General features: G+C 36.2%; 1 protein-coding gene across 3 annotated transcripts in view; it reads right to left on the reverse strand.

Annotated features, from left to right (window-relative positions):
* Positions 1-1,193: 1,193 nt before the first annotated feature.
* The window catches only part of VAMP4 (vesicle associated membrane protein 4), a 28,939-nt gene continuing 3,401 nt past the window's right edge, over positions 1,194-26,731 (reverse strand). For 2 of the 3 annotated variants that reach the window (XM_065884622.1, XM_065884632.1), the window contains exons 3-9: positions 21,017-21,063; positions 17,376-17,426; positions 9,059-9,159; positions 7,020-7,099; positions 4,075-4,126; positions 1,805-2,039; positions 1,194-1,574 (exon numbers count right to left, since the gene is read on the reverse strand). In XM_065884622.1, coding sequence (XP_065740694.1) covers positions 2,011-2,039; positions 4,075-4,126; positions 7,020-7,099; positions 9,059-9,159; positions 17,376-17,426; positions 21,017-21,063 — 360 coding nt within the window. In that variant the 3' untranslated portion in view covers positions 1,194-1,574; positions 1,805-2,010. Of the gene's footprint in view, positions 1,575-1,804; positions 2,040-4,074; positions 4,127-7,019; positions 7,100-9,058; positions 9,160-17,375; positions 17,427-21,016; positions 21,064-26,731 lie in introns of those variants that run through there. The other variant, XM_065884642.1, reaches the window with a different exon arrangement.

The following is a 26,731-nucleotide window of genomic DNA, read 5'->3' on the forward strand; positions in this document are numbered from 1 at the left end:
CCACTGGTGAGTCTAGTTCCAATCCCAAATCAAGGACACACATGTTAGTACTGATTCTGTCCACTCAGTTAAAACACTCCCATTCCTGAAGTAGATGAGCTACTGAAATTCTAAAAATGCTCATTTTCCTGGGTATCCTCTTTTGTCAAAGGGTTTAGTATTTATTATGTTATTTACAGTAATTGACATTTACGAAAAGTGGAGAGACCAGAGAAAACAATCCAGAGTATGTAAAACCTTTATCTCTTTTTAAATGTTCTTAGTAGACTATAATACTAAGCAATTATATTTAGATCTTCATGACTTGAAGGTGTCTTCAATACCTCTTAATCTGCTTTCTCCCTTCAAATTCTTTCCATTCTAAAGAGAACATTTTTGCATCTTAGTACTAATCCTGTAGAATTAAAAAAACAAAACAAAACAAAGATTCTATGTTTCATACATTTTGAATTAAAATTACCAAATCAATAAGGATCATTTTTTTTCTTATTTAAATACTGGTACTTTCTATTATCCCTATTTCAAATTTAGAGTTATATACACATTGTGAAGATGTCCATGTGCACAAGTTTCTGCAGAACCTCCAATTTTATTATAAAAAAACTTCTTCCTCACACACATTAGAGAACTATGTATGTTCACTTTCACATGTTTAAACAACCCAAGAAGGGTGGCATATTTTAAAGTTAACAACACTTTTTATCATAAAAACAGACTGAGATTAATGGTGACTCTAGCATTTGGTTACTCTGACTGATTAGCTAGGCTCCTGACTTTTTATATTCATTATTGTTGGCTAATTTGACACTGGATTGTACGTATCACATGCATTTTCCAGGAGATAAAGAGGGAATACAAAAAACGCAAATTCTAAGCAGATGATTTTGCTACTTTTAGCACTTCTGGTAAAAGGGCTAGTTGAAGTTAAACAGGAAAGCTATTAACAAAAAGAAAAGTAGGGGACAAGATACCTGTGGATTTCATTTACTCACATTTGGACTGGTCCTCCTTATTGGAGGCTAACTGAAAACAGACCAGACCATGACTTCTAGCTTTATGTTGGTCACTTTCAAATACTCCAATGACACTCTCCAATAATTTTATTATCTCCAGTTTAATGCACCATACTATGTTTTTCACACTGTTTAAATTTCCCATTTCTATAATCCAAATGCCAAAAAATTACTACATTCCCTTATACAGTCAAAAATAGGTTTACTGGAATGTTGTTAGTTATAGCTGAAGGCAGCAACATTTACATTTAGCTTTTGTTACACCCATAAACATGTGAAAATTGCTTGCAAAGCAATTGTAATATGAGAAGAATCTTGCAAATATCAATGGAATGGTTACACACGTCTTTCGGCATAATGATTTGGTACTCTACAGAGGATCCCTGATCACCAGCCTGAACCCCACCTTGATGCAACAAATGTAAGTCCTTATGCCATTAAAATAACAGTATGAAATATCATTATCAGTGTTTAACTATATATACAAATAATGAACTGGCAAGTATCTAGTTTCAAATTAGACCCTTGGAATATGGCAAAATCGAGGCTGGTTATCTTTGCCTTAAACGTAATTTTTTTTTTCTTTTTTTTTTTTTGCGGTATGCGGGCCTCTCACTGTTGTGGCCTCTCTCGTTGCAGAGCGTAGGCTCCGGACGCGCAGGCTCAGCGTCCATGGCTCATGGGCCCAGCCGCTCCGCGGCATGTGGGATCCTCCCGGACCAGGGCATGAACCCGTGTCCCCTGCATCGGCAGGTGGACTCTCAACCACTGCGCCACCAGGGCAGCCCCGCCTTAAACATAATTATTAAAAGCACACTTTGTTGGAAGGGAAGAAGATAATGGGACATTCTCAATGCTCCAATTTGAAGTGATACTTGCCTCTTAGTTTCTTGAAAAAGAAGCTTTGAAAGTTATATACATGGGTTTCATTTAAATTATGCAGCAGTCTTTTATTATTATTGTCCTAGATTTTGTTTAATGAAGATCTGTCATCAAATCAAGTACGGTATTTCACAACTATAAGAACTGCAAGAGAAAAAATGAAAAAGAAACATCAAAATCAGATTCATATGCTTTGTTAGAAACAATACTCCTAAATGTAGCTGTGTCCATTTTGAAAATAGTTAATGAGGACAACTTTTATCTGAAATGATAGATAACAAATGGGAATGGAGAAGCAAAAATATGAACCTAAATGTCTAACAAACATTAGCATTTTGATCAAATAGATTAATATATAACCATAGCATAAAGCAGCTAAAATACTTTTAAAATATTTAATAACAGGAAAATATTTACAATATATTTATTAGAAAGTATACATATGATCTTAGTTTTTGAAAAACATGTTTATATATTAATAGGAAAAGACTTAAAGTATATACAATAGTTATATTAATAGTAGCTATCTCTGTGTGGTAAGAGAACAGTTGGATTTTATTTTCTTCTTTACGTTATTCAACATTCCACGGGTTGATTCTTGGTACTGGCAGTAGTTATGTTCTATAAAGTCACCACAAACACTGAATGAGTAAACACTGAACCACTGCTCTGAGGGGAAACGCAGGCTTAAATCCCTGCCAGCCTCTTGCTACAACATTTTTGACAACCAATCCATACATAACCTTGTTTTACATGTTTCTGTGTGAAGACACCTTATTTACTATATACTGCTGGCTTATTAACACTGAACTCCTGGCCAACAGTGCTGTCACTCACGCCTGAACAAAGCTCATCTAACACGTGTATTTCCTCCACAAGACACATCACAGCCTTGCTGTGCTCAGCAACACTAGCCAGCACTGCAGCACCAGTATACTTGGGGGCCTTTTTAAACAGCAAAAGCATCAACAAGACACACAAAAATGTGAGAAACTGTGCACTAACATTCGCTTCTCTGACTGCATCTGCCAATGACTCCGAAAGCATTGGGGTAACTGATCAATGTTAGCTAGTAGGTGAAGTCACAAACACAGACTCCACAAATGATGAGGACTGACTTTTTCTTTAGAACAAAATCTTTTTTCTGTTTAAAAAGAGTATCACCATGGAATTTTTCAAATGGCTATTCTGAGATGCTTTCCAAATCTTTATAAAATCCCTGTAAACAGAGATAAAGAAGCTTTGGAGAAAAGGAGATATTAAGAATGATCTGACCAAAGAAAGACAAATATATGGTATCACTTGTATGTGGAATCTAAAAAATAATACATATGAATCCGTATACAAAACAGAAACAGGCTCACAGTCATAGAAAACAAACTTCTGGTTATCAAAGAGGAAAGGGGAGGGGAAGGGATAGATTAGGAATACGGGATTAACAGATACAAGATACTATACTTAAAATAGATAAGCAACAAGGACCTACTATGTAGCACAGGGAACTGTATTCAATATCTTGTAATAACCTATAATGGAAAATAATCTGGAATAATATATAACTGAATCACTTTGCTGTATACCTGAAACTAACACAACAATGTAAATCAACTACACTAAAAAAATTTTTTTTGAATGATCTAACTTTAAAAAGAATATTAAGGGGAAAAAGGAAGGGCAAGAGTTATGTTTCAATGACTGAAATGAAGCTCAAACCCAAAAGAAAAATTATCATCTGGAGAATTTATCTGGATTTTCCTTCAAACACAATATTATGAAATGCAAGTTGCCATATCTAAAAGTTAAAAATAAATAGAAAATGTGTGTTATGGTCCTGAGTGTAATAGTAGCCATATTTGGCCTTAAACAAATCACTTAGCCCTGCCTTTGCAGGGGTAGGGGTGGAGGGTAGGACAGAGGTTCTCTTTGAGAATCTGATGAAAGATATACTCTCACCATAAAACTGTACATATACATATTCACATAAAATTTTACATACAATTTATGTGCATTTTCAGAGAGCTACAGATTCGAGGTTAAGAGCTCCTTACTGGAGTCAGAAGTCATTACTCAATCCTGACATTAGTCATGCTACGTCAACTGAATATAAATTAAAAAGGAAATTTAAATGAACTTCAAAACAAATGACACCCCCCAAATTTATAATCCAGTAAATACTTACTGATAATCACTAACAAAAGGATAACAGCAACCAAAGCCATGATGGCTTTTATCTACAACACACAAAAAGGCATGAGAAAGATTAATGTCTGACTTGTTAATAAAGACTATCTGTTGTGCTGTTTACCACATTACACTAACTCATCATTGGACAGGCTCATTCCTTGAAAGGTTTCCAAATTTTTTCTCATATGAACTTCTGACTATTTGCATCTTTCTGTAATAATCAGAGTTCCCCAAATTTGAGGGTTTTGGCTTGCCTAGATTTTATTGTTTAAGGCTGCAGAGTAAACAGTAATAATCAAAGCCTTTATGGGCCTGATCTTTTTTGTCTATGATTTCTCACACATTTCTAATCTAAGACCAGGAAGAGAACAATATTTTATCAACTCTGTTCAGAAGTGTCAGGATATTACGAATAAGATTGGCATCCAATACAGATGGTTCAATATATATAGTATAAGGCAGCATTTTTTATAGCACTTATTCTCCAAGTATATTAGAATTCTGTTAGTTTTTGCTCCCCTTACTTTCGTCTTAGCATTTTTATCTTCATTTTGAGGAATATAATTTATACTTTTCGTGAAGAACCTCATTTAATAAATAACTTGCCTAAGAGCATTCTGTGTGTCAGTTTCACAGTCGAGAGGAGAAACCTTAAGATTAGTCCTTAGCTAGTTAATATTTTAGGTCTACATCACCTCTCTCCATGAAATTGTCACATTCCTCATCTAATCCTAAAATGCATAAATTATAAATTGACTTGATTTTCCTGATGAATTCAAATGAGTCTTGTTTTCACCAAACATTTTCATAGATAATTGATTAAAGATGGTTCATTCAGAAAAAAGATACCCAGTTATTATAAACACATAAAACACTCTGATGAATATCACAAACAGCAACTAGAAGTAGCTAATGAAATGTTTCTAAAATAAAACTACTGGCTGCATTTTAGTGGCATTACATTCATGACGAGAACAAAGTGACCAAGAGAATACATGGAAGCGTTCCAATTTGAATACCACGTACCTATTAAAATTATTAATTATGATAACCAAAAAATGTAGAAAGTACTTTACACTGTAAAGTACTTTAGTGACCAAGTGATCCAGAGAATATATGGAAGCTTTGCATCTTTTTTTTAAGCTGAAAACATTTCTCAAGTAATGCGGAATTTTACAATAGCTTTTCAACTTTACCAAAAATATATCTTAATTTGCCCTGTTAATTTGTGCTAGCCTTAACATTTAGAAGATTTAAATGGAAATATCAATACCAATTTTAAAACACCTAAATAAATGGAGTTTCTAACGCTGGCCAGGAAATGTTTACAACCAAAAATGGCAGCAATGTATTCATGCATGTCCAAAGCTCTCTTCTCCCAGACAACATAGACAAAAATCTGTTTCTCATTAAACACATAAGAGCCTCAGAGCCCCATAAGATACTTAAGAGAGGTGTCACTGATTCTCTCTCCCCACCCATTGGATAATTCTGTTCACTTACTTATTTTTAAAGTCAGGTTTATTAAAATATACTTTACATACAATAAAATTCACCCTCTTAAAGTTCATTTTGATGCGTTTTGACATACATACAGTTGTCAACCATCACCTTCATAGTCAAACATAAGACATTTTCATCACTCAAAAAGTTCCCTCATGCCCTGCTGTAGTCAATCTCCACCCCTCCATCCTTAGCCACTGGCAACCTCTGATCTCTTTTCTGTCCCTATATCCCTTTCCTTAGCTCTTCCCAAATAATCATTATGAAGTTAATCCAGAAAATGGTAGTGATATAGAGACTATTTAAAAATATAAATTAAAAATAGAATTCAATTTTTCCCCTTAAAAGCATACTATTCCTTTGATGTGGACCCCGTAAAGTACAAAATGAAACTCTTTAGATATAGCTAAAAAAAAGCTAGGCAAAATGCACATTATCATTTTGTTAATGGCCACATGAATGAGTCATGTGGGGAGAGGAGGTAGCTCACGGACCTTTTGTTCTTCCAAACTAGTCTGCAGGACAGAAAATTTCTATAGAAATAGAAAATTTATTCATTAAAGAAAAACAGAAAATTTAAATTCTACATAAGAGGAGCAATGAAACTTGTTTCTTTCCCTAAGTTCTACTTCTGAAAGTAAGAGGATTCAACAGGTCAACAGACAGAAATAAGCAAATCCAAGGCAACTCTTGAATGAAATCTTTGGCATATGTCAACATCAAGTTTTGAAAGTTATTGCTAAACTTGAAAATGAGAGACTAAAAACAATGTGGTATATCCAAGGTTTTCATCAAAGCCAAAAATGACAAATTTTTCTTTTATATCTTATTTCTCCTATCCAAGTACTAACCAGGTCTGACCCTGCTTAGCTTCTGAGATCAGGCAGGTTGAGGGTGGTATGGCATAAGACTGTATCTTATTTCTCTGGAATAATGAGGGACAGTGGGATTTTCTTTTTAGCCCCATTTGCCATATGGATTCTGACACATTAAACTACTTTTATTTTTTTCTCCATCCAACAGAAAATTATATTTTTCTCTGGCTTGCTTTCTGTCTTTTAAATATCTCTATGTAATGCTATAGGTTGCTCCAAAAAGGTACTAAAAATAAATTACAAGTTAATATTTCTTACAAGATAAATCTAGAGGAAGCTAAATTATTAATAAAATGTGGATTACTCTCTACGAAGAAATCCATGAAAACATCCTTTTAGGCACTGCTTGATTCCTTTAGTTATTTCTGACCCATAAGATATTAATTCAACAAATATTTACTGAGTTCCACCATGTCCCAGGTTCAGAAGATATAATAATAAGCAAGACAGCTGTAGTCCAGTTCCCCACAGAGCTTATCACCTAGAGGCCCTTTTTTCTTCATGTCTTTGAATACCACTGGATATGCTGACAGACCTATCCAATATCTTCCAATTTACTTACTTTGCATCCACGCCACCACATTTGCCTTCGAAGTTGTTTGGATCTGTTGCTAAAAGCAGTTGCATTATCCGATAGGCTTTCTATATCACATAGAGGATGGAGAGAAGGATTAATCGACATAACAGCATTCTTTTATCTAGTCACACAAAGACAAGAAAACATTAATTTCTACTTCTGCAAATCTATTCCCTTTTAAGCATGAAAACAACATCTTTCCTTTCCTCTACCCACAAACTCTGGCATTCTGTATTCTAAAAAAAAAAAAAAACCCAAGAAGTAAAAAATGGCTGCAGGTCAGTTTGCTCAATCCACTTCTACAATAAAAGTAAGAGAAGTCTTCCCAGGGCCTCAATGCTTTCAAATAAACTTATGAATTCTGGTAGAAATACTCTTTAAAAATTCAAATACTTGGCACAACTATAGAAAAAAAAATTTACACATGGAGAAGGCTAGATTCTTAGAAGATATCAAAAGTGACTGATTTTGAAGCAAAACAATATATTTTTAAAGTGTTTAAATAAGTTTTTTGGTTAAAAAAGTCTATCAATGATTAATCAGATATTCATTCAGCCACTCATCATCTAAAAAATATGTGAGTGCCTAATAAGTGCCATGGACTGTTATAAGAACAGAGACTAACATTTGTCAGTAAAAAAATGTTACTAAGTCATCAGAGAAAGCATAAGATAAAAATATTAGATATGTGTGAAATAAGTTTGAAAAGAAGTGATTAGACCTATCCTCCCTGAGATCAGGAGAAATACAAAGCACATCAACGTAACAGGACAAAAAAAAAAAATAATCTAACTCTTCAACAATGAATTTTTAATCTTTCCATTCTCAACTGATCAATTAAAGAAATAATACAACAATAAGATGATTCAAAGCAAAGGGAGCTACATACAACTCAATAACAAAAAAGCAAACCCAATTGAAAACTGGGCAGAAGACTTAAATAGACATTTCTCCAAAGAAGACATACAGATGGCCAACAGGCACATGAAAAGACGGTCAACATTTCTAATGATTAGAGAAATGCAAATCAAAACTACAATGAGGTACCACCTTGTATTGGTCAGAATGGCCATCATTAAAAAGTCTACAAATGACAAATGCTTAAGAGGGTGTGGAGAAAAGGGAATCCTCCTACACTGTTGGTGGGAATGTAAATTGTGCAGCCACTGTGGAAAACAGTACGGAGGTTCCTCAAAAAACTAAAAATAGAGTTGCCATATGACCCTGCAATCCCACTTCCAGGCATATATCTGGAGGAAACTATAATTGAAAAAGATACATGCACCCCAGTGTTCACTGCAGCACTATTTCCAATAGCCAAGACATAGTAACAACTTAAATGTTCATCAGCAGATGAATGGATAAAGAAGATGTGGTACATATTACAATGGAATACTACTCTGCCAGAAAAAAGAGTGAAATAATGCCATTTGCAGCAACATGGATGCAACTAGAGATTATCATACTAAGTGAAGTAAGTCAGAAAGAGAAAGACAAATAGCATAGGATATCACTTACATTTGGAATCTAAAATATGACACAAATGAACATATCTACGAAACAGAAACACTCACAGACATAGGAAACAGACTTGTGGTTGCCAAGGGTGGGGGGTGGCGGGGTGGGGGAAAGGATGGATTGGGAGTTTGGGATTAGCAGATGCAAGCTATTATACACAGAATGAATAAACAACAAGGTCCTACTGTATAGCACAGGGAATTATATTCAATATCCTGTGATAAACCATAATGGAAAAGAATATGAAACAGAATATATATATCTATGTATAACTGAATCACTTTACTGTACAGTAGAAATGAACACAACATTGTAAATCAACTATACTTGAATAAAATAAATTGTATATAAAAAAATAAAGTAAAGGGACCTAAAGTTAAAAACATTAAAACCATAAATGCCATTTTTCCTAAGTCAAGATTCCTAAACTTTGGCTAGAAAAATGCAAGAAGTAAACTATCAAAATACAGATTTATAACATCAAGAATTATATGAAGTATCTGTACCTGATTTGTCCTGTAGTTCATCTAGTCTCTCCCCTCTTTCTATTACCTTTGTAATATTTTCTTGCATGACATCAATGACTTCATCCACCTGGTTCTGAACACTAGTTTAAAAAAAAAGATTAAAAAATAATGCATTCTTCTTTTGAGAATTTTACAGTTTTTGAGACTTTCATTAGACATGATAGAAAACAGCAAGTTCTCAGTTATTCAACTCTAAAATGTTTAAGTTTAAGGCTTGTAGCAACAGTCCTTCCATTTGTGGGCTTGATTACTCAGGCAATTAAAAGACAACATGATACAAATAAAGTAATATTTAACTTATAGTTTATTCTTAACCCTGTTTCTTCAAATTAAATATACTGTCAGAATGCTCAGTAACTGCAGAATTTAGTCAAATAGCTTGACTCTATATAATCCGTTTCATTTTCTTTTCAATAGGCCACTGAGGCATCACATAGACACAGCTATAAGCTACTTTTGCTATATAGTTCACACACTAAGGCTAACAAAAGTTTGCCCAGGTATGTTAGAAGCCTATGAAAAATATTCAGTTTCCAAAATGGAAAGGTACAGTATGCTCTAGGACACTAAGGCTCAATGGGTATAACTCTTCACAGCTCATCAGTTTCCTCTTAAACAGGGTTTAAAACAATGAGCAACACTTGGGAGGGTTTTGAAGCACCCACGAAGGAGCAAAGAGGAAACATTTTTGGTTGTTCTTCAAAATGAAAATATGATTTTCTTCTTTATATCAGGTGATGAGAGCCTGTTCCAACCAAACTTCAGACTGTTCAATGAAGATTTTTTTTTTAAATAAATTTATTTATTTATGGCTGCGTTGGGTCTTTGTTGCTGTGCGCGGGCTTTCTAGTTGCAATGAGCAGGGGCTACTCTTCGTTGTGGTGCACGGGCTTCTCATTGCAGTGGCTTCTCTTGTTGCAGAGCATGGGCTCTAGGTGCATGGGCTCAGCAGTTGTGGCGCATGGGCTTAGTTGCTCCGCGGCATGTGGGATCTTCCCGGACCAGGGCTCAAATCCATGTCTCCTGCATTGGCAGGTGGATTCTTAACCACTGCGCCACCAGGGAAGTCCCATGTTCAATGAAGATTTAAACTAAATTCAAAAATTTAATAATTGGACCTCAGCTGCCTACTCTCATTCAGAAGTTACCCCCAGAGTACATAAACATAGAAATGATTAAGTGTCTAGTTTTCCTCTGTTGCTTCAATCATTTGACAAATGTCTAGTTTTCCCCTGTTGCTTCAATCATTTGACAAAATGTTACGTTAAATTAGTTTATGGAATAAGTCATGCCAGAGCAATATTTAAAAGGAGAAATAAAATGAACTCACAGTTCTTGTAACTCGAAAACTGTTTAAAATATAAAAACTGTTTAAAGTGGATTACTAGCAACTATAAGTAGATATATGTTTTAAATAAATAAGGATATGCAATTATTCTTTCTAGTCGGGGAAGTGTATCAATTTATCAAATATCACCTAGGAAGCTTTTAAAAAAATTTCACAATACACATCTCCTCACTGCCCCTCTACTCTATAGTGAGTTGGGAGTAAGGCAGGACATGTGTAATTTTGAAAAAGAGTTCTATCCCTTCCCTGCCACGAAGATATATCTTCAAAAAGTTTGCTTTAAAAACAAATGAAGGCCCATTTAAACGCATACGGGTTCGTAAGAAGCATCCTCAGATTCAAGTAGAATTACTACGTTTGATGATAGTCACCCCCCCTCCCATGTTAAAAGCACCCACTGATTATCCACACATAGACTTCAGGGTTCATCATAGCTTCCTAGAGTTCTGTGCCTCTCACACAGTATTCTACTAAACTGTATAAAACTGAAGCACAACTAAAGTGGGACATGGAGAATTCCCTTCTGCCCACACAGATCTGAAAGAGCCCCCACGTGTCTAAGAGGTCTTGTTGCAACTCCTAAGCAGACAGGTAAAGATGTAAAATCTTATACAAGAACAATGGCACAAATACTTAAGCAATTTATTCAATAAATAATTAAGAAGAGCTTACTATGTACTGTTTTAGGCACTAGGAAAACAATACTGAACGAAGCAGACAATAATTCTGGCTCTCATGGAACGTATGCTTAAATGTGCAATGAATGCACTTCATTAACCTTCAGAGTTGTTTAACAGTCTGTGTCTAACCCATTACTGTATATTGTTTACAGCATTTAACACTAAGCGAAAGTATTTATTTATTTACATGCTTATTTCCTGTCTCTCCCCATCAGAAGGTAAGTTCAACAAATGCAGAGACCTTGCCTACTTTGTTCACTTTTGTAGCCCCAGTACCTGAAACATTGCTTGGGAAAGAGTATGCACTTAATACTTAACAGCTGAATAAGTGAACAGTTTGGGTATAAGTCCTGCAAAGCACATCCAGCTACTTAAGAAAGAGTTATAAGGCAGATATAAGAATGTAGAGGTCTCCATTTAACTATAATGGAAGCAGAGCTATTGTTTATCAAGGGCCAATCTTGAAATTCCTAGGTAGTTATTTTCCATCATATGCAAGAGATAATAGCCTAAAGTAAGGTGCACCACAGTGCAAATGGACAGAATGTACGGCAGCACCTACACATAATCAGATTATAGCTATTATGGATGTTAATATACCTGTACTACATGTGATTTTAAAACAAAACCAAAATAACTAAAGGAATCATTATGGTCTCAGAATCCCTATAAGCAAAAGACTCCATGAATAATACAGGCAGATTAATTGGAATAGAATTCATAAAATTACAGATTAAGTCTTACTAGATTATGATAAACCTAGGGGTATTACCTCAACAACATGACACACATGTAATCTCTATGGCTAATGGAAACCACCCAACATTTTAATTTTTCCTGCCAAGTGATTAATAAATTATTGTTACTTTCTCCTTCACATATTACTATCCACTGGTATAACCCTCTTAATCCAGCTACTGTATAACTGTCATTCAATCTTAAGATAACGGAAAATCTCATGACTGTGCTTCTATATTTCAAGATATTTTCATGCCCAGAACACAACTTTTATAGAAAAAAAAAAAAAGAAGAAAATCATCTACTTATTTAATATAAAGGATAATTTTTTAAAAAACAAGTGGAAAGGGACCTCCCTGGTGGTCCAGTGGTTAAGACTCCACGCTCCCAATGCAGGGGGCCCAGGTTCGATCCCTAGTCAGGGAACTAGATCCCACATGCCACAACTAAGAGCTCGCATGCCACAACCAAAGATCCAGCAAGTTGCAACTAAAGATCCTGCATGTAACAATGAAGATCCCACGTGACGCAACTGAGACCCGGCACAGCCAAATAAATAAATAAATTTTTTTTTTTAAAGTGAAAACATATTTCCCCATGATTTTTTACATTTTCATAGTAGTTACAATATTTTGACTTCTATTTTATGTTGGTCTTATCCTCACTATTATGCTGTAAATGCCTTAAAAACAGAGATTGTCCCACTCATCTGTTTCCCAGGTCATGTGAAATGTGCCTAGTAGAAAACAGGCATTCAACAAATATTTTCTGATCTGAATTAAGTATTTCATTTATTCAAAAATATATATTAGGGAGTTATTATTATCCTATGCATTGAGGATACTGATGTGAATGTTTTGATCCTCAGCAAGATTACAGTCTAGTGAGGAACACTGGTAGCGAGGATTATATTACCATATGTCAAGTGCCATAATGGAAGGAAACACATGATATCAGTCGTGCAGCCTAGATGAATCCAGCCTGGACCAGAGATGGCATCAAGATCCTGGTGCTGAGTTTTGAGAGGTTAAGAGTGAACTGGGCAGAGTAAAAAAGGTGATGGATGGTGGGAAAGTTCTAGGCTAAAGGAATAACAGGAGGGGATATTTCAGGAACCAATGATTACCTGGATATGGGTGATGGAGCTGGGGCAAGAAAAGGGTAGAGAACTTCTAGATTTATAATTTGAGCAACTGAGTAGATGTAGATGATGGTCATTAACTGAAATAGAAAATTAAGGACTCAAAGAAAAAGCAAGTTTTTGAAGGAGGGGGAGGAGATTTGTATCATTTCCTGTTAGAGTCATATAGTAGAAGAAAGGACACAAGAGAGAACATACCCAGGAAAATATCAAGACATGTAGAGAAAAGACATTTTAACATTGTTTTAGTAATTTATTTGTTTATTTTTGCTGTGTTGGGTCTTTGTTTCTGTGCGAGTGCTTTCTCTAGTTGTGGCAAGCGGGGGCCACTCCTCATCGCGGTGCGCGGGCCTCTCACTATCACGGCCTCTCTTGTTGCGGAGCACAGGCTCCAGACGCGCAGGCTCAGTAGTTGTGGCTCACGGGCCTAGTTGCTCCGCGGCATGCGGGATCTTCCCGGACCAACTCGTGTCCCCTGCATTATTAGGCAGATTCTCAACCACTGCGCCACCAGGGAAGCCCTTAACATTGTTTTAAATCCTGCTTATTAGAGTCTGACAGCACTTGTGTTCCTGAGATGTCTCTATTCTAATTATCACCACTACAGGGAAGCTGCATGGTGTAGTGTAGAGAGGCCAGGCTCTGGATACAGACAGATCTGGGTTTGCAATTCAGCGTTATCACTTACTATGTATGTGGCTTTGCAAGTCATTTTGCAAGCCTCTTTGAGCCTCATATTTTCTCACCTTTGAAATGAAGATGATAATCTTTCTCTTATGAGAATTAGATGTGACAAGTGTGTTTTAAACACTTAGCACGGTTCCTAACACTTAGCATGTGTTTAATGTCAGTGTTCTTCCATTAAGGAAAAAAAAAGCTCATGCTTTGCAACACACACTCATCTGTTATTTTATAAAGAAAATATTTATTTTCACAGTTAACACCCCCATCTTGTGGCCTCTTAAGGTACTGTTGACAAAAAGTTTTAAATATATGCTGTATTTTTGCACATATATATATATATATACACACACATACATACATATATACTATATGTAGTATATATGCTGTATTTTTGCAATTATATATATACACATATAGTATATATGTACATATATACGTATATATGTGTACATATGTGTATCTGTTCATCATAGAACATTCCTTGGGGGAATAAAGTTAAACTTGCTGGACCAAGGCTATAGATAGGAGATTTCCTACTTGTGGCAGAGAATGTCTACAATTCATTGGAGTGGCATTTATAATGCTACTATTTAATTTAAAAGCAAAGGAAACATTCCAAAGAGAATCATAAATTTTTTATATAAGCATGTGACTATTTAAAATCTTCCCCCCCCAAAAAAATAAATAAAATAAATAAAATCTTTCCCAAAAATCTTCCCTGAAAAGTGACATTGGAATACTAAAGAACCCATTAAAAGGACCTACTGTATCAGCACAGGGACCTATATTCAATATCTTGTAACAACCTATAATGGAAAAGAATCTGAAAAAGAATATATATATATGTATAACTGAATCACTGTGCTGTACAACTGAAATTAAACATTGTAAATCAACTTATACTTCAATTAAAAAAAGAAAGTGACACTGGGCATTTTTGTGGGATTAATCTGCTATCAACATGTCAATCAAATGCAGACAAAGCAACAATGTTGCTGATCCACACATCAAAAAAACACCCTGGGGCTTCCCTGGTGGCGCAGTGGTTGGGAGTCCACCTGCCGATGCAGGGAACGTGGGTTCGTGCCCCGGTCCAGGGGGATCCCGCGTGCTGCGGAGCGGCTGAGGCTGTGGCAGAGAGGCCTGCGTACCGGGGGGGAAAAAAAAAAAAACCACCCTGTATGGAAACGTTACACATTAAGTGGTGACAACACACCTTAAAGAAACTCATCAGTGCTCCCAGTTTTAGTTACTAAACAAATGCCAGGAATCTGTCCTTGGGCAAGTAGCGTAGCAGGTTGTGCTCCACCATTTGGGGCCACTTTGGGCACAGGCCTGAGTCATGCCCTGGTTAGATAAACACTCATGGGGTTATGCCAAAGGTTAATTTGTGTGTTTTGGTGACTGACCATTTTCTGAGTACGTATGATAAGCCTTCAGCTCTAGAGTAAGAGCCATTACACTTCCTCAATAGTGCCTTACTGTTCTAAAATTCTGTGATCACCAATGTTATTATGGTAATTTAATATGCACATATACACATTCACGTACATGTGTGCTTGGCACTTACTAACATAGACATATCCTGCAATCCCCACTCTGTACAACTGGCACTGGTTTTGGGGTCAGCTGGAAAGTCATACTCAAAAGACTCACTGGGCCACACTCAGTACCAGGCTCACTCTGCAGAGGATGTCAGACAGGAAATGAAGCACATTGGCAGGGAAAAAAACAGGTGTGTCATCAGTGGAGTCCTCTTCTCCTGTGGCAGCTGAGGTATATATGTGGGTGGATAGAGAAGTCACTCTGGCTCAGAGAAGGGCAACCGTTCTGCCATGGCATCCTCGCAACCTTGAATGCCTTGTGATCCTTCCAAAGATGAGGATGAGTGGCTTCTGAGGCCATCTCCCGCTCACCTCCCGATCTCCCCTAGGAGACTGTCATGAGACAGTTTCTTATCACCTCCCAGCTTCTGATGACATATAAGGCTTTCGGCAGGATATACCTGCAGACTATAAAACCACTTAGCTGCAGGCGAGAATTGGCTCCTTAGTAATAGGGCATCTTACTTTTCATACTGTAGCCACCTGGACCCCTCTATTTTGGTATCATCATTTTTGGTGTTTAGGACAAGAACCCAGGGAGCTGGCACCTTTGGCTACTCTTCCTTTGACAATCTATGTAAGTAATAAACTGTCTGAATCTCAGTGGCTCATTGTATCTTTACTGGCTGAATCAGACACTTGAAGCAGCAGAGACTCTCTTCTGCTGGCCTTGAAGAAGCAAGCACTGTGGGTTGTACAGGTGCAGGGAAGTGCATCCTGTCAACAACTACCTGAGCTTACTCAGGAGCTTCAGATGAGATCAAAGCCCTGGTGACACCTTAATTTCAGCCTTGTGAGACCCTGCAGAGGGCCCACCTAAGCAGTGACTGAACGCCTGACCCATGGAAAATGTGAGATGATGAATGTTTGCTCTTTTAGGCTGCTAGGTTCAGGGTAACTTGTTATACAGCAATAGAAGATGAAAACATCCCATTTAGTAGTCAAATCAATTTGTTGGTACCTTGCTTCTGTATTACAGAATCCATTAGCTAGGATCAGGATAAATGTGGACCTATTTCTTCACAACAACCACTACCTGACTAAAGCCCAAGTATCTAACCAATAACTTTTTTAAACTGTGGTTTATTATTTATTTATTTATTTTTGTCACATCACGCAGCATGCGGGATCTTAGTTCCCCCAACAGGGATCGAACCCATGCTTCCTGCAGTGGAAGCATGGAGTCTTAACCACTGGACCACCAGGAGAGTCCCTCATCAATAACTTGATATCCCATTACAGTACCCTTCCCACTATGTGCCATCTATATCCAGACTTAGGGTAGCAACTACCCCTCCTTAGATCCTGAACCTGGGCCATTCAGTTTATCTTCCAGTTTATCTTTTATAGCTCGGTAAGTTTCCAGGCCTATTTCACTGCTCCGTTCATTCCTTCTCCCTTTTTGCCAGGACTCATATGATTCTAATGTTAGATACATTCACTACAGCATTATCCACCAGCTACCATCAACAATATATACAGAAAAGCTCTAAACTGAAAATTAATGAGCCATAAAACTTAGATCAATAAATGGATTAGGATAAGTAATAGATATGAACAAATTCTGGAAGTATATAAACAAGATACTGTACTTCAGAAAACTAAATCTATTATATTACTTTTATTATCATGCTGAAAATGGGAATCAAGCTATAGATTTAAAACCAAAATAGACCTTGAGATTATGCTAAATAAATGAATTTGATATATAATAATTAAATTAAGAAAACCAACAACCAGGAATTGCATCTCCTTAGCTATAATTAAGAGGTAACTTTGTGAAAATGAAAAGAATGACTGGGTTTTTACAACCTAGTAGTAATATTAGTCTACATCAAGGCTCAGCAAATTTTTCTGTAAAGGGCCAGACAGATAATAGAGAGTTTAGATTTTGTGGGCCATAAGGTCTCTGTCACAACTACTCAAATCTGTCACTGTAGTTTGAAAGCAGCCAATATATCTATAGGAATGGCTGTGTTTCAATAAAACTTTACAAAAACAGGTGGCAGCCAGATTTGGCTCATATGCTGTAGTTTGCCAACCCCTGGTCCTTGTAGAAATATGATAATCATTTAAACAAATGAGCGTCTCACAAACTTACTGCTTAATTTTTTCATTTCTAGGTCCAAATCTTGGTCCAGATGGTCCCCTTCTGAAAACAAAACACCAAGTACATATTAATGAGCATTAAAACAAACCCCAAAACAGAAAACACACACACTTGCTGAATTCTAAACATGGATCATTTATCATAAGGAACCACATATTACTGGTACTGATGGAACCTAATGATATTTAATTATGTCTGTACTTCATTGGTACTTAGTGCAGGCCATCACAACTTAATTCTTCTGAATGTTATCACTTTTAATATAATTGTTAGTTATACACAGGTAGTTTTAATCATTAAACTCTGAAATACCATAAAACTAAAGTGCCAGTGACTATTAATAGCTTTATGATCAATTATAGAACACTAGAAGTCCAACTACCTTGAATTTAGGCTCTAATGAAATGCTGATTTGGGGGATGGATGTAGAGAAAAATCCATTCAAAACACTAAAATTTTTCAAGTATGTTTTTTGATTACTCATCTTAAAACTTAGCAACATAACTAAAGGGAAATTTAAGAGTCTATGAAAATATTAACATTTCTCAAATTATTATCTCTCCATTATAGTCGAGTGTTGTATCATTTAAACCAATCCATTTTAATAATCTGAAAATTAAAATTTTTTGATGTTTTAAGTAATTTTCCATCTTCTGATGATAGAAAATAAGGTATAAACCATAAAACTCAAAAAAGAATAGGCTCTGTACCAATTAAACACTAATTTCCCATTTCCCCCTCCTCCCAGCCCTTGGCAACCTCCATTCTACTTTGTGTCTCTATGAATTTGATTACTCTAGGCCTCAGATAAGAAGAATCATGTAAAATGTATCCTTTTGTGACCAGCTTCTTTCACTTAGCATAATTAATGTCTTCAAGGTTCATCCATGTTGTAGCATGTGTCAGAATTTCCTTCCTTTTTAATACTGAGTACTATGCCATTGTATGTACGTACCATATTTTGTTTATCTATCTTTCCACTGACGGACACTTGGGTTACTTCCACCTTTTGGCAATTATGAATAATCCTGCTACGAACAGGATTATTGTTCATAATAATCAACAGGTGTTAATTTTTTTTTTTTTTTTTTTTTTTTTGCGGTATGTGGGCCTCTCACTGTTGTGGCCTCTCCCGTTGCGGAGCACAGGCTCCTAACACACAGGCTCAGCAGCCATGGCTCACGGGCCCAGCCGCTCCGCGGCATGTGGGATTTTCCCGGACCAGGGCACGAACCCACGTCCCCTGCATCAGCAGGCGGACTCTCAACCACTGCGCCACCAGGGAAGCCCATGTTGATTAATTTTTAAAAAATTATTTCAGAAATCTTATTAGCTCTGTCTCCCTTTCAATACATAGACAGAACCACAGGGTGTGGTAGTGTGCCGGTTTTGTCATCAGGCCCTTTGGAAGATGTACAGCGTTATTTGGGACTGAACCTCCAGTGTACAGTTAGCCTGAAAAGTTTTTGTTTCTCACTTACATTCAGGTGATCACTTGTTTAGCCAAAGCATCTGACCTTTTCAATACTGAGTCCTTTGTTGACAGGTAGCTGTTGCTCTAGTCTAAGGCTTCTCACTGTAATTGGCACTATGAGCAATTAGCTTTTTGACTCTGGAATCCTTGTTACCTGTAGGAAATTATCTTCCCACTTCATCTGACTTTCCTGCCAAAAATGATACTATTTCCTGTTATTGGATTTGATTTCCATCCTGCAGGCTCTTTTTGCCAATTGCTTCATGGCTGTCAATTACTTTTTATAAAATGTTTTATACAATGTTTTTTATTTGGGAAAAAAAAGCCTCTATAAAAAACTCTACAACATTATAGCAAAGTGGGAGGTAAATGTTTCCTCCCAGGCATACCCTTCTGGAGGTATGAGCCTCCAGAGAAAACTCCTGCAACAATATGTCATCCTTCCTGACTTTGCAAATAAAACCGAGGCCCTTTCTAATCAAAACTGCAAAGGATTGACCAGGTTAATTAATTCTGACAGAGCATCAAGGCAGTCCAACAGGGAAAAGATAATCTTTCCATCAAATGGTGGTGGAACAGTTGGATATGCTCCCTGGCCCCCCCAAAATGATCCTTCACCCTTAACTCAACCATATATAAAAAAATTAACTTATAATAGATTATAGACCTAAATGTCAAAGTCAAAACAATAAAACTTTTGGAAGAAAACAAAGAAGAAAATCTTAGAACCTTTAGGTTTGGCAAAGATTTCTTAAATAAACAAAAACAATGAAAGGAAAAATTAATAAACTAATTTCATCAAAATCAAAACTCTGTTCTTCAAAAGATACAGTTATGAAAATGAAACGATTAAATTACAGACTGGGAGTAAATATCTGTAAAGCATATATCTGACAAAGAACTTATATCTTGAATATATAAAAAACTCACAACTTAATAAGAAGACAAACTTAGAAATGGGCAAAAGATTTTTAACATGTACATCATCAAAGAAGATATAAGGGGCTTCCCTGGTGGCACAGTGGTTAAGAATCCACCTGCCAATGCAGGGGACACGGGTTCGAGCCCTGGTCCGGGAAGATCCCACATACCACGGAGCAACTAGGCCCTTGAGCCACAACTACTAAGCCTGTGCTCTAGAGCCCACGAGCCATAACTACTGAGCCCACGTGCCACAACTACTGGATCCTGTGCGCCTAGTCCCCATGCTCCACAACAAGAGAAGCCACTGAAACAACAAAGAGTAGCCTCCGCTCGCTGCAACTAGAGAATGCCCGCACACAGCAATGAAGACCCAACACAGCCAAAAATAAATAAATAAATAAATAAATAAAAAGAAGATATAAGGATGGCAAATACACACAAAAGATGATGTTCAGCATAATTTGTAATTATGGAAATGCAAATTAAAACCGTATGGGATACCACTATACACCCACAAGAGTGGCTAAAATTAAAAGACTGAAAAAAAAAAAATAAAAAAAAAAAAAAAAAAAAAAGACTGACCATATGCAGTGCTGATGAGGATCTGGAGCAACTAGAACCCCCATACAGTACTGGTAGGAATATAAAATGGTACACAACTTTGGGAAACAGCTGTAAACATACACCAGCCATTCCACTCCTATTTACCCAAGAGAAATGAAAGCATAAGTCCACACAAAACCTGTACATGAGTGTTTATGGCAGCTTTATTTGTAATAGCTAAAAACTAGGAACACCCCAAATATCCATCAATAAGTGAATGGGTGAATGAATTGCAGTATGTTCATACAATGGACCACTACTCAGAAATAAAAAGAAACAAACTACTGATGCATGCGACAACATGGGTGAATCTCAAAATAATTATGCAAAGTGAATGAAGCCAGTAAAAAAAAAGAGGCATACTGTGTGACTCCACTTCCAAAAAAAATATCTAGGCAATACAAACTACAGTGATAGAAGGCAGATCAGTGGCTGCCTGGGACTGGGAGAGTGACAGATTACCAAGAGGTTTGAGGAAACTTTTGAGGTGATGGCTATGTTCACTATTTGAATTTCATGATGATTTCACAGGTGTACAGTGGATATGCCAAAACTCTTATTGTACACTTTATATGTATTGTATGCCAGTTACACCTCAATAAAGCTGTAAAAAGAAAAACAAAAAACTTACAGAAAAAAGTCCTCTTCTTCATCTGAATCATCTTCCAAAAGATTTCTCTGTCAAAAAAAGAAAAAGACTTGAGTTTTTAGATTCCAAGGGGCTTACAAACTGTCAGGGGCAGAGTAATGAAACAAGTTTTATCCTGGTGAAATTTCTTAACTCCAAGCTTCCAGACACAGGGAAGAATAATTACAGGTGCTTCACTGGAAGCTAAAAGATATGGAACCACACTGCAGACTTTCTAAGAAAATGCTTATAAGCCCGGAATCCTTTGACTGACCACAAGGTAGAGAGGTCACTGAAGCTGGCATGGGAGTAAGGGATGCAGGCAATCAGGGAGGGGCAAGTCCTTCCTCCTCCCCCTGCTTTCCAGTCTCTCTCTATCAGCAGAACCTAAGAAGAAGCTGGGGGCAAAGGAGAAATGTAGCTGCAGAGTCCAACTCTAGCATCAGAGAGAAGAGTATAGAAGGTAGGTTTGGAGCTGAGAGACAAGGCTTTATTAACTGGCACAGTCCACCTAACAGCTACTCGGCCTACGAATAGCCCTCTACACATATCTGAACTTCCAAACAAAAACAACTTTATACTTTTACCTTATAAGATACAACTGTTTTTATTAAAATGAGGAATGTCTCACCTTCTACGCAAAAGGGAAAGATATAAAGTTCCAAAAGGAGGCTGAAGAAGAGCAAAACCCAGACCTTTTCAGCATGCAAGAACTCAAACAGTATACAACTTGTAGGCCGAATAACGGCTCCCCATAGATATCGACATCCTAATCCCCAAAACCTGTGAAAATGTTTCCTTGAATGGTAAAAGGAACTTTGCAGAAGTTATTAAATCAAGGATTTTGAGGTTGGAAGATCAATATAGTGGGCCCAAAGTCATCACAAAAGTACTTAAAAAAGAGAGAGGCAGAAGTGTATGTGTGTGTGTGTGTGTGTGTGTGTGTGTGAGAGAGAGAGAGAGAGAGAGAGAGAGAGAGAGAGAGAGACAGAGAGAGAGACAGAGAGAGAGAGAGAGAGAGAGAGAGACAGAGAGAGAGACAGAGAGAGAGAGAGGGAGGGAGGGAGGGAGGGAGGGACAGAGGTTGGAAGATGTCACCCTGTTGTATTTAAAGATATAGGAAGGGGCATGAGCAAGGAGGTCAGGCAACCTCTAAAAGTTGGGAAAGGCAAGGAAAGAGCTTCTTCCCTATAGTCTCCAGAAGGAACATGGCCCTGCCAGTGCTTTGATTTTATCCCAGCAAGATCCATTTTGGACTTCTGGTCACCAGAACTATAAGACAATAAATGTGTTGTTTTAAGTTTGTGGTAATTTGTTAAAGCGGCAACAGGAAGCAAATACAACACCCATGTACCTCTTCTGAAGTAACTACTTAAGGAATTACACCAGCTAAAAAGAAAATTAAATCAGAACAAAGATCTTAAGATGGAGATTGACATACTCAGTACATCTAATAAAATGTGTGGTCAAATCTAAATGGAAGGGCTTTCCTGGTGGCGCAGTGGTTGAGAGTCCGCCTGCCGTGCCCCGGTCCGGGAAGATCCCACATGCCGCAGAGCGGCTGGGCCCGTGAGCCATGGCCGCTGAGCCTGCGCGTCCGGAGCCTGTGCCCCGCAATGGGAGAGGCCACAACAGTGAGAGGCCCGCATACCGCAAAAAAGAAAAAAAAAAAATCTAAATGGAAGATGATTGTGAACTATAACTTGAAAGATAAAAATGCATAATATAAAGAAAAATTCTACAAGAATCTAAAACTTTTCTCACAAAACCCAAAAGCAGGAAGTGGAGAGTAAAATGAGGAAGTTAAAAGCAAAGTAACATGCTCATCCTGGTGGGGAGAGGAGTGGAGAAGTGGGAAGAGGCCTAGAATGAAAAAGTAGTGTGGAGGGGCATAGTTTTTGGCATGTTGAGAGAGAACACAAATTTAAACATTATTGTTAACATATAAAGTTAATTAAAAATAGAGAGGGGAAGAGAAAGAAAGGGAGGAAATTTTTAACTGCCTAGTGGTCCTGGGGGCAGGGAAAAAGTGAGGAAAAATAATCCATCTAGCTAAAGAAGTTAGGGAAAATAGGGAAAACATAAGAAGTACAATGAATGTCATTATCTCTATATATTATAATAAATAATACACAAAGAGTAAGAAAATGAAAAGAGGATGTGTTCAATATTCATTTAACAACTATGTCTGAGCATCTTCTATGTACTAGGGACTGTTCTAAGTACCAAGCATCAGCTTTGGACAAGACAGACAAGGTCTGAACTCTTACAAAAAAACACCTGATGGTGATGAATGTTATGCAGAGAATTAAAACAGTGATGGGATAAAAAGTGACAGGGTGACTAAATAAGATTAGGCTGTCAAGGAAAATCATTCTTAAAAGGTGAAATTTAGGCTGAGATCCAAACAATAACAAAGAGCCAACCAAAGATCAGGGTGAAGAGCATTCACTGCCAGCAGAGGGACTAGCAAGTGCAGAAAAAGTCCAAATATATCAGTTACCTTAATAAATGTGAATGGTTTGAATGCTCCTACTCAAAGTAAAAACTATACATGATTAGAGTTCAAAAAAATTGCAGCCAATATCTGTTTATAAGAAATTTACCTAAAATAAATGTCAAATAAAGGATGAAAGAAAAAAGAGAGATGAAAGAGATATATTATCAAATTCTAACAAAAAGAATGTTAGAGTTAGCAAAAGTAATATAAAGGGATTATTTTAGGACAAGCATTAAACAATCAAATAAGATTTTACAATGACAAAATGCACAATCCACTAAGATTTAACAGCAACGAATGTTTATATGTAACAATATAGTTTCAAAATACATAAAGCAAAAGCTGCTTAAATTATAAGAAGCAATGGATACATTCCAAAATCATAGGAAAGCTTTAACATATCCTTCAAAGATGGAGAAACCAGGAAGACAAAAAAATAAATAATCCAGAACTGTGTACTCAGCAAATGTTATTTTCAAATATCCAAGAAATGAATAAGCAATAAAAGAATTTTAATAAATAGCCCAAACTAGAAATTACACAGGCCACATTCTCTGGACATAATGCAATGGAAATTAAAACAAATAAAAGGAAATTTTAAAACAGTCTTCTGTTAAAATGTTAAAAGGTAAATGCAAACTTAACAAACTATTTAGAAATCAATGACACTGGGGACATTACAAGACAACATCTGTAGAGTATGGTCACAGCAGTACCTAAAGGAAAATGTGACCTTAAATCCATTTATTTATGAAATTACAAAGCCTGAAAATATATAAAATAAGTATTTAACTATTAAGATGAGTAAATTATTCCTAAGTCACAAACAACCCCAGAATTTCTAAAGAAAAAAAATTCATGAATTTGATTACATAAAAATTTAAAACGTAAAGAACATACAATATCATACACAAGGTTAAATGGCAAGTAACAGGCTGGGAAAGAAATTTGCAACATACTTTCAGACTAAAGGGTCTGGTATCTCTCTTATATAAAGATCACTGACAAACTAGTAAGAAAAAGACACATTATAGAAAAATCATCAAAGAAGAGAAATAGACAATTCCTAACAGAAAAAGAAATGGCCAATGACCACATGAAAACATGTTCAAAGTCAATAATATTCAGGAAGATACATTACTTCCTTCAACAAATATTTCTAGCTAATAAGTAACAATCATTACATTTACAATACAGTTTATTTGCCTTAGAGGGTGATGATACTAAAGTGTGTTTATTATAGTTGTCCAATGAGAAACACAATGAAAACGAATGTCTTTACACTTATTCACTGAACAAAAACACAAGAGCTAGGGATACATTATCAAAAAAGGGTAATGAGATACAATGAGATGTCATTTCACACCCACTAGGCAGATAATAACAAGTGTTGGTGAGGAGAAATTGGTGGTGAGGAGAAATGTGGAGAAATTAGAACTCTCATACACAGCTGGACGGGAATATAAAAATTGTGCAGCCACTCTGGAAAACAGTTTGGCAATTCTTCAGAAGGTTGAACATAGAGTTACTATAATACCCAGTAATTCTACTACTAGGTATTTACCCAAGAGAAATGAAAACATATGTAATGAAATGAAATGAAAATAAAAACTTGTATGTGAACATTCATAGCAGTGGTATTCATAGTAGCCAAAAAGTGTAAATAATCCTAAATGTCTATCAACTGATGAATGAATAAAGAAAGTGTAGTATATTCATATAGTGGAATATTATTCAGCAATAGAAAAGAATGAAGTACTGATACATACTACAACATGGATGAACTTTGAAAACATTATGCTAAGAAGCCATTTACAAAAGACAACATAGTGTATGCTTCCATTTATATAAAATGTCCAGAATAGACAAATCTATAGATTTGTGGTTGCCTAGGGCTGAAGGGATGAGGAGGACGGGGGATGATTGCTAGAAAGTACAGAGTTTCTTCTTGGAATGATGAAAGTGTCCTAAAATTGATGGTGGTGATGGTTGCACAATTTGGTACTAAATACTAGTTACTAAAATCCACTGAATTGTACACTTTTAATGAGTGAATTGTATGGCATGTTAATTATATCTCAATAAAGCTGTTATCAAGAAAGTGTTACAGGAAAGAGGAACAAAATTTTTTAAAGTTTTATAAAAGTAATTTATAAATTCTTAGAACCAATCAGTTATCAAATTTCATGATCTGATAAACATTCAAAAGGAGGACTCTATTTAAACAGCCAATTTTTTTTTTCAATTCTGCTAACTAATATCCTAGTTTTACAATAAATTGAGGTAGTATTCAACCAACAATGTAAAAAGAAAGTGCCATAGTTATGGTCTTAGAAGTAGAACTGATTGAAACTGTATATTTTATATTTTTGAGTAAATGAAGCTTATTCTAAAAAGTTTACTAGCAGTTAGTCTGTTGGTGGATTGTATCCTCCTTCAAGCAAAACAAAAACAGACACTGAATAAAGAGTTAGAATAAAGGGATGACAAATGATTCCTGTACTGTATTTCAAGATACTCCTAAATCATAAGATGTTAGACAGAGGTTCTAAGGTTGTGCAAAAAAGGAGCATGTAAAATGAAGTCAAACAGACTATCTGCTGTTTAAGGGCAGAGACCATGCCCTCTAGTTTTTAGCACAATGCCTAGCACATAGTTGGTAGTCAATAAACATTCGTTGCATGAATCAGAAAATAAAGGAATGGCAAGAAGATAGGAAGTGAGGGAGGGCTTTAGGTTGCTGGATGAAAAAGAATAGCTCTAATTCCTTCCCTCAATAAATACTTATTACTTATTCTAAAAGTAGCCTATCTACAATACTCATATCAACGCTATCTTCCAAAATGCTGCATAATTTCTAGATTTATACAATCCTGCACAGAATGTTCTGAAATAAACTAAAAATTGAACATTATATAAAAGCTACTCTGGACTCTGTGGCAACTGCAGGACAAGAATCCTTTATCTGAAAAAAAAAAAAAAAAAAAAAAAAAAAAGAATCCTTTATCTGCAATTCCAAAATCTAAGAAGTTCTGAAAACCAAGAGATTTTATAAGCTTTGGAGTGAAAACTCATTTGGAAGAAAATCTTACCTGAATTGATGTCAGCTAATTTATATACTTAATTAGAATAATCAGACATTCCACTGAGAAATATTAATATGTTTGGAGGTGCTGCTCTAGACCCCCAAAAGGCTCTTGTATAATGTGCACTAACTA

Source organism: Phocoena phocoena, chromosome 1 (assembly GCF_963924675.1).
Source record: "Phocoena phocoena chromosome 1, mPhoPho1.1, whole genome shotgun sequence".
Taxonomy (NCBI): domain Eukaryota; kingdom Metazoa; phylum Chordata; class Mammalia; order Artiodactyla; family Phocoenidae; genus Phocoena; species Phocoena phocoena.